The sequence below is a fragment of the Aricia agestis genome, chromosome 8 (assembly GCF_905147365.1).
Source record: "Aricia agestis chromosome 8, ilAriAges1.1, whole genome shotgun sequence".
Classification (NCBI taxonomy): Eukaryota; Metazoa; Arthropoda; class Insecta; order Lepidoptera; family Lycaenidae; genus Aricia; species Aricia agestis.
The window spans coordinates 12,248,020-12,257,240 of NC_056413.1; the positions used below are offsets into that span (position 1 = coordinate 12,248,020).

The following is a 9,221-nucleotide window of genomic DNA, read 5'->3' on the forward strand; positions in this document are numbered from 1 at the left end:
AGTTATTCAAATGAATTGGTTACATTAGTTATTAAACATTGGAGTACAATTCATGCACTAGGCAAGTGTAGACTTAAAATGTAAATAAAACCTAAAAAGCTCTCAAGATTATTAAACATCAAAACCAGTGTTTAACCAAATTTCCATAAAATTTATATGGATTTTTTTGGAAATATGGTTCAAATTTATTGTCTTTGTTGCAATTATTTAATTGAAACTGCTCATGTATTCCTTTTATTTTAAAACCTGGTTTACAACTTTACACTGATTGTCTTGTCAAACAGAATAGTGCAATAAAATAATATAAAAAGAAACACCTAAGTCTATGTGTAAATAGGCTAAAATTTAGTAACAAAAAATATTCTTTTTATTGATCTAATCATTATAAAAATAAACACATGTTTAAACAAATGTAAATAGCAATAACTTAAAACAAATAGAGCCTCTAAATATAAGTATTACAACTATTGAAATAGTACATTCAAATGTCATTTATAATAATTAAAAGCATGCTTTTTATAAATAAAAAAAAATATGGTTTGTTGCCAATTTCTTAAATCAAGTATAAAACATGACCACACAAATTTAAGGGTTAACAGAGCTTTGCAACCTTTTGCGGCATAGTTGTATTCCGTCATTTAAAATTTGGAAAAATTAACAATGGGTTTATAAAAATAGTTCTCATACACTTTTGTTTAAAATATTGCAAAATCATATTATACATATTATATCAATAGAAGTATGGTATTCCTATTTAAAGGTTTTTAGAAGCATTTTATAATATTATAAACCATACTAGAAAATTACATTAATTTTAGTTGTCAATAAAATAAAGTGTATTAGAATTATTTTATAATATCCTATGGATATTACGGCAAGTGTATAACACTCGTGGATAAATATTATATTTCATTATAATAATCAAGAAAATAAATCCACATATCCTGCAATGGCTTAGCCAAATCTGATTGCACTTTGCAGCTTTAACTTATGTCTAGTGTCAATGAAACAAAATGTTTAAAAAAAACCTGAACTTACAATTATAGACCTTACCTTTTATATATTCCTTGGAAAAAGTACTGAGCATCAAAAATAATAATAATATGCTCTTTGTACCATCTCCAACTAGAATGCTACATAAACTAGGGTACTCTAAAATATATTCTAAAAATTATAAAAAAATTATAACTTTTATACAAACTTCAGAAAAATGTAATACTGCGTACTATTAGGTTAATATTAAATCAGTCAAGATATTGTTTCATGTTGATGCATGTCAGTAGTATCCATAGATTCTATGGTAATCAGTGCAGGTAATGGAAACTTGTTTTTAATTAAGTCATTAAATAAAAGGTGGGTAACAATTTGGGCGCAATCATTGAGTTCTAACACATACAATAAAAATATACACCAAATGATTAGGCCCAAAGGACAGACTCTCTAAATAAACTTACTCTATCAGTATTACTCACTAACTATACTCTAACTATTGGTAATAATAAAGCAAGTTGTGAGGCGGGATATTGGCATCAGTCTTGTGAAATTCTCAGTTGTAAATTATTAATTGTTAATTATCGAGGATTTTTGGTAATGTTTAAAATAAAATCAGTACAACAGTTAATCGAGAGAGTTGAAGGTAGCCATCAGTTCATTTCTGACTTAAGCGATAATGCAGCATCGAGGGCTCTCCCTGCCGCGTAGCTGGGGATGTTTAAGTAGGCGGGCTTATCATGCTCACATAAACCCGGTTCAGTGCAACAGCGACTTACCGGCCCTGCTGTATTACTTGTTGATGTGCTTGTCTCTTGATTGTTAACACAGACCATTTTGTGGTTGGTAAATTGTTCCAGTGAGCGCAGCTGTTCTCCACATGCATTACATTTTAAATCCCGTGCATGCACCTTTTTGTGACTGTTTAGTGATCGGGAGTTATCAAATACCTTGTCACACATGTCACAGAATTTCAATGTCTTTTCACCTGTACACACAACTTTGTGATTGTTCAATCTGTCGATGGACATGTATCTTTTGTTGTTGCACAGATCACATTTGAACTGTTTCTGAGGTAGTCTTCCTGTGTGCACTTGCATGTGCTTACGTAGATTACTCTTGTCTTTGATGTATTTTGAGCACACAGAGCATTTGTTTACATCCTTTCGGGTGTGGGACGCATCTAAGTGTCTACGTAGATAGGACTTCTTGAGGAAAGGCTCCATGCAAATTTGACATCTGAAAGGCTTCTGAGCCGGATGAACGCCCGTCAAGTGAGTGTTGAATTCTAAAATCGAGGCATAGCTTTTTCTGCAATGTGGACAGTGAAATAACTTACGGCATATATTTGCGCTCGAGTCACAAAAGGGGTCGGAGCAATCGTCGCAAAACGAATCGAGTCCTGCTGGTGGTGTCACTGTAGACTGAAATGGTTCGAGTTCGTTGGGTAAAGTATCATCATCAGCAGAAGCTGCACTGCCAGGTTCTTCCTTCACTTTAGGTTCGCTGCCTTCGGAAAAATCATCTTGAGAAGCCACACTTCGCGAAGTACCCGCGAGCATCCACCAGGGATTATACTGCCAAGCCCCAAGCCCAGTTTGTAAAGTTTGTCCCTTAATATCACTAGGTTTAGTTTGTGTTTCGGCATTAGAAAATCCTGGAAAACTTGGAAGCTCTTGATTTTTAGGCCTCGTCGATTCGAATATACTATGTTGTGATAGGAGATGTTCATAATCACTGGAATCTAGCTTCCTTTCGTTTCGATCATTTGGATCTTTTTTTGACATTTTTAGATGTTTCTGTAACAAAATTTGGTGTTTTTTTAATCCTAACGTTTATTGAACATATTGATACTTGATTTTTATAAAGCTTGAATTCAAAAGCTTCATTATTTTGTTTGTTATGGATTTCACAACCATTACTAAAGTAAACAAACAACGCAAATGCGCGGATTTTCTGTTCCGCTCTACAATAGACGTTTATGTCACTGTTATATATTTAGTTAACATAACGATATGAAAATATTATAAAATTTATTAAAAAAACTGTTGCATACATACTGTTATTGCAAGAGTTCATAAACAAACAACAAATTCCAATTTCCAACAATTGTTATTTTTACAATTCAGCCATTTTGTTTTTAATTTCATTTAACTTTTTAATTATTTTATTCTATAATAAAAATTAGGTACAGACATCTACCTAAACTGCATTATGTATTATGTATATTATGGTTGCTTTTAATTTTGTAAGACAAAGACAACTACAATTAAGTACAATTACTGCTTTTTACTTGAATAACAAAACATGGAAATTTGTATGTTAATTGTATTATTTTAATAAAATATTATAAAATATAATTTTGAAAGATTGTCGTTTAAACTTGATACTTTTGGCTAGTCATTATTTGAAATAAAAAAAATATTATGTCAGTGTCGATTGTCAATGGTGTTATTGTCAAAGTTAGTGGTGGTTAATATAACGTATAGCTGATAAAAATAGCGCACTAGTTCTTCGCAACGAATAGCGCGCGCTATAAATCTATGCATAATGTAGAATCTAGTTATAGACAAGATGGTGACATATGCTGTCATCAAGGCAGATGTGATTTGGAAGTGATAGATATTGTACGATTGGATGTTAATAAAGGTTTATGGAAGTGTAACTGGTATTTTCTTCATGGTCCATCAGCAGCCGGATAACAGAAGAGCTGGCCTATGTTATGGAAACATTGTACGCAGAGTCGAACAAGTAATTTGATTATGTAAGAATTATTGTATTTAAATACCTAAGAAAATTTTGTCTGGTAACCTTGGCAACAAGTAAATAAGACTGCAAAGATTATTTGAATAAGTACATAACAATATTAATTGTAAGCAATGGAAGGAATTGTTAGAGTACAAAACCATATTCAAATTCAAATTTTGAATGATTACGAAACTTTTCAAAGGTCTATTAAAAATAAAATAACACGATCGCATCTTAAAGTGAGGCTCGAAAGCTTAGAGAAGGAATGGTCTCGTTTCCAAGACAATCATTACGAGTTGATAAAAATGGGGAAATTGCCACACGATTCTGAGTATCTAACAGACAAGGTATTTGATCAAGTTAAAGAGGTGTACTATGAATACAAGGGAGAGTTAGAGGATATTATTTTAAAGGAAATCATTGACCCTACAATTTATTCATCTAAGGTGAAAGACATATTTTCTATTAATCTGCCTAAGATTGAATTACCAACATTCTCGGGAAGGTACACGGAATGGGCAACCTTTTATAATTTATTTGAAACATTAATTCACAAAAATCCAAACTTGCAAAGCATTGAGAAACTTTACTATTTAAAGAGTCATATCACCGGTGAAGCATAAGCACGCTACGTTATAACGTACCGAGCGGTCACTGACCTAGCGCGGCGCCGATCGCGCGCGGTTTCGTTCGATCGTTGTCGTGTCGTTTCGTTGTCAAATCGGGTGAATTCGGCTGTCATTGCATAAATTTGCAGTGTTGCGTTGCGTGTTATTATGGGTAAATTATAATATTATAATCATGACTTCTATGTGAACCTATTTTTTCTAAATCTGGATACGTTACTAGTAACAGAAGAAATCGTTTGTCGTCGACAGAAGTGGCGCAAGTAATATTTTTAAATGTAAATAAAATGTAAGTAAAAAAAAACTAACATTGTAAAAAAGATGTAAAAATATGTACATATTATGTAGTACCAAAAAAGAAAAAAAAAAACATTTAAAGCATTTGTAAATAATAAAATTGTATATAATATACAACCTAACCCTAACCTAAACCTAAACCAATTTATGTATATGGTAAATATTATATAATGGACTTTGAAATACTCCTATAATTTTACTAATCATGTTTGTTCAAATATAATATCAATACAGAGTTAAAATTAATATTGGCAACAAATATATAATTAACCAAATAACGCATTATTAAATTATAACGATTATATTATTCTAAATATGTAACAAACACGTTATATTATATTATTAACTCCGCGTTATAATTATTGTTGACGTTACGCATCATCATATTATTGATATAACATAAAGAAAGAATTTCAATAACGTCGGTAACTTTACAACGCGTCCAGAATCGAGATTTCATTCGATATAACGTAGCGTCAAAACTAGCGCGCTTGAAATAATCGAGATTTCATTCGATATAACGTAGCGTCAAAACTAGCGCGCTTGAAATTCGTTAGAACGTAGCGTCAAAACTAGCGCGCTTGAAATTCGTTACAACGTAGCGACAAAACTAGCACGCTTGAAATTCGTTAGAACGTAGCGTCACATCTAGCGCGCTTGAAATTCGTTATAACGTAGCGTCAAAGCCAGCGCGCTTGAAAGAATTGAGATTTCATTCGTTATAACGTAGCGTCAAAACTAGCGCGCTTGAAAAATGTAGCATATTCCATATATTGGCTGCGTTCCAGAAGACGTTAATTTTGACCAAAACGCTCAAAACGTCCCCTTCTGCCGTTCCATTTGACGACCGCGGTCGTGTTGATCGCGGCTATGACGTCACTCATGACGTCATCATTTTCGCTCTAAACGACCCTCGATGAAGATGGGTCAATGTGGTCGTTCTAGTTTTTTTTTAAATTTTAACGTAACTATATCGCGAAAGCCATGTTCGGAAAGTTTTCACGACAGAGTAGAGACAAAAAACTTTATATTATTTCATTACAAATAATAAACACACCGGCAAAATTAGAGGAACATAACAAAATTTTAATTTTTTTTGAAAATTGTTCACTGTTTTTTATAAATTTATTTATTTAATTACTAATTGATTATTAAAAAATAAATTTTATATAAATTTAGGGCATAAAAACGTGAAAAATAGAAAAAAATCGGCAAAAATCAAAATTTAAGAAAATCTTTGAAATTTCAGTAGTAAGTTTTTAAGTTAAATTCTCCATTTTTATTAACGAAATGTCATGTTAAAAGCGTGTAATGCCTTCTATGGATCTCAAGAGGGCCTGGATACGCCATTCCATGCTTGCATTTTGATTGTCAATCATTTCCTGTGGGATATTCTCCTACTCCTCCAGTAGCGCCAACTCGAGCTCCTGGACACATTTTGGAGCTGGAGTTTTAACTCGTACCATTCACCCATTGATGTGCCACACGTCTTCAATCGGATCCACATCCGTAGACCACGCTGGCCTCTCCACCTGGGCTACGCCAGCATCGTTTAGGTAATAATGCCCGATTTTCTTACTCTATGGACGCACATACAATTGAAATTACTACCTAAAACTGTGTGAAAGGCACACCATGCAGTTCCAGGATGTCAGTTCTATAGCCCTGTACTGTCAAAGTACCATCATCTATAATCATCAGCTCCATGCGGGCTCCAAATCATATGCAACTCCAAACCATTACGAAGCCTGCATCATAGGCCACTGTTTCCGGTAACTTTGATGGCCTGTAGCTTTCCTTATGATTTATCCACATTCTTTATCGCCTGTCAATACAATGTACACAGAATTTGCTCCCATCACTGTACAGCACAAGATTTCACTCACTTGTCTAATTTTGATGTTCACGCGCAAATCTTAGCCTGGCTCTTCGGTGTCCTGTCTCAAGTTTTGGTGCCCTTGCTGGCACTTTTGAGTTTAATTTAACTTTTTTGTGTCTTCTTCTTACTGTACAATCACTTACACGTTCATCTTGGACCTGTTCCGACAGGTTTCGTGTCTGCATAGCAGTTTGAGGTCGATTTCTTAAGTTTTGTTTCCTTACAAAATGGTCATCCTGAACCATTGTCACCCGATATCTGCCTTGTTCTCGTCTCCGAACGTAAGATCCAGTCTCTCTGAAGCGTTGAAAGTTACGATGAACCACGGAAGCCGACACACGTAAGGCCTGACTGACCGAACGGTAGGTGTGACCTTTCTCTATCGTGGTTACAGCTCTAGCTGTCGCAGATGCTGGGAAATCACTAATTTTGTATCTAAGCAATGTGTTCTTCCAAAAACCAAACAATCAAATGAGCTGAGCATACCTTGCACCCCGCTAAAACGCCATTCTTATCAGGAACACTTACAACGTCAATAATCGAAAAACACTTATTAGGGCATAATTGCTATAAAAACCTGTCAACTTGCCAGTTTTGTTCAATATTTTATTTCTTAAATTAGCTTAGAAACTATAAAAAAGGATTTCACTCAGCCCGACCCACTTGAGTTCAAGAGGTAGCCCTTTTTACCTATGTTCCTCTAATTTTGCCAGTGTGTGTATTTTAATTGAAATATGTATATTAAATGAAATAACATTTTATGAAATATTTTGATTGGAAAATAAATTGTTTTAAATGAAAGGTCAAATGATTTCTTATAAAATATAATACTAATTTTCATCTCTCCTATACCTGTTGACCTCGTACTTGACTAAGCATTACGCGGTATTGTTACCTAACGTTTATAATATGTGACAATAGTCAATATTCAACGTATGTGGTTTTGTTATTAAAATATGATTCAATGTGAAAACTCAAATACATATACTTAAGTAATAAAAGTTTAACTATATTAAAATATTAAAAAATGTAATACTAAAAACGAAACAAATATAATATTATGTATTTTATTTGTAAAATAAATGTAACTATAAACAATTACTTTTATTTACGACTTGAAGAAAAGGATCGTAATATCCAAGTTCGGTTCAATGTACCTATGTATAAAAAAAAATTATAGTTCTTTTTTTAAACTTTTCTCAAAACGCTCAAAACGATCCATAATCCGTTCCACTTGGGTTTGTATCACTGACGCTCACATGCTAGTGGAACGGGAAAAACTACAGTCTTGAGCGTTAGCGTTTCAACGTCATCTGGAACGTAGGGATTGTGTTATGAAAATATAGCCGTTAGGAACACCACTGGTCAAAGTCATGTCAAAGTCATTTAAAATGTCACATGCATATTTTTAATTTTTAGTTTCATGCATACGAAAAATCGAAATATTTAAATAAATAAGAATTAATATAACTAGTTAAGTAAATAGAGTTATAAATGGATCGCTTATGTTCATCGATTCTTCAAACTATATGGCGTCCCACGATAAACATTGTGAGGTAATGTAATCAACAAAACATTTGGCTAGATTTCCTAGGTTATTTGTTGAATTTGTTCAATTATTAACTTTGTAGTTTTTTTTCCTATAGAACACGATATCATGCTGACAAGACTCGTCTGGTAAGAAGATACGGATATGAAGAGAAAATGTGGAGTGGTGGTCTGTTACCGCGAGTAGAAGGAAAACGTTTACCAATGCCTGAATATAGGTAAGATGTTTATAATAAGGCAAGATTACAAAGCCTCAGGTGCAATGCACTCGTCGTTGAGATTTATACATTTTCTGTTATAACGGTATCAGTATTATCATCATGTAGTTATATATAAATATTAAATATTTCAGACCGAAAAATGCATGGTCAGAGAAAAGGGCACTGTTTGGACAGAATGACTACATTGATATACTCGGTACTGGTGAACTGCACCCAGTTAGGACTCTGTATTCAGTACCATCCTGGATAAGAGGCTTCAGCGGCAAAGAGTACCATGTAAGTTGCAAGTTTATATTTTAATTAACTTAATAAATTTTTTATGTATGTACTATGTAGTCATTCTACAAGGAATATTATTTCTGGAACTCAATAGGTTATGAAAGAATAATTATTTATTTTAAAATATCTTCAACATAATATTATCTTTGTTCTTTATTTCAGGTGATACTAAGGAAAAAGAAAATGTTTGCTAAGACAGCTGCACCAGTTGTCCGACCGACAAAATGGAAGGAATACCAGAAACGACTTTCTTATTTGTACAGAATACTCAATAGGAAAACTAAAACAGGAAAATCATCCCAGTAGAATTAAGTTTGTTTACATAGTTGAATCTTAGTTAATTAAAAAAAAATGAAACAACACTGCCATGTATTGATTTCCAATTTTTATTAAGGCCAAAATACTTATTCAGCTACGAATAATAAAAACTAATTACCTATTCGTAGTTATTAAGGCTATAAAATGAAATCCTTTTTAACACATAGCTTAAAACAATATAATTGTTTATTCATTATATAAATAATTTTATTTTACTCTTTGGATGCTTATCAACAAAAAGTTTATGTATTAATATTACTTACAAATTAATATTACTTTACGTACATAAAAATGTTTTATTTTGTTGACTGGCTA

The 9,221-nt window shown here is 32.9% G+C and overlaps 2 protein-coding genes across 3 annotated transcripts; one reads left to right on the plus strand and one right to left on the minus strand.

Annotated features, from left to right (window-relative positions):
* Positions 1-816: 816 nt before the first annotated feature.
* Positions 817-3,113, minus strand: LOC121729711 (zinc finger protein 430-like). 2 transcript variants are annotated; one of them, XM_042118313.1, is made up of 2 exons: positions 3,051-3,113; positions 817-2,789 (listed from the first exon to the last, which is right to left on the minus strand). In XM_042118313.1, the coding sequence occupies exon 2, from the start codon at positions 2,775-2,777 to the stop codon at positions 1,644-1,646; it is 1,134 nt and encodes a 377-aa protein (XP_041974247.1). In that variant the 5' UTR covers positions 2,778-2,789; positions 3,051-3,113; the 3' UTR covers positions 817-1,643. The 2 variants fall into 2 exon arrangements, with proteins under 2 accessions (XP_041974247.1, XP_041974248.1); XM_042118314.1 differs by lacking the exon at positions 3,051-3,113 and adding an exon at positions 2,913-2,956.
* Positions 3,114-7,953: 4,840 nt separating this feature from the next.
* LOC121730003 (39S ribosomal protein L51, mitochondrial) lies at positions 7,954-8,950 on the plus strand. The gene is made up of 4 exons (XM_042118797.1): positions 7,954-8,096; positions 8,187-8,306; positions 8,441-8,585; positions 8,751-8,950. Exons 1-4 carry the CDS (start codon positions 8,035-8,037, stop codon positions 8,892-8,894), a joined length of 471 nt encoding a protein of 156 aa, XP_041974731.1. The 5' UTR covers positions 7,954-8,034; the 3' UTR covers positions 8,895-8,950.
* Positions 8,951-9,221: the final 271 nt, after the last annotated feature.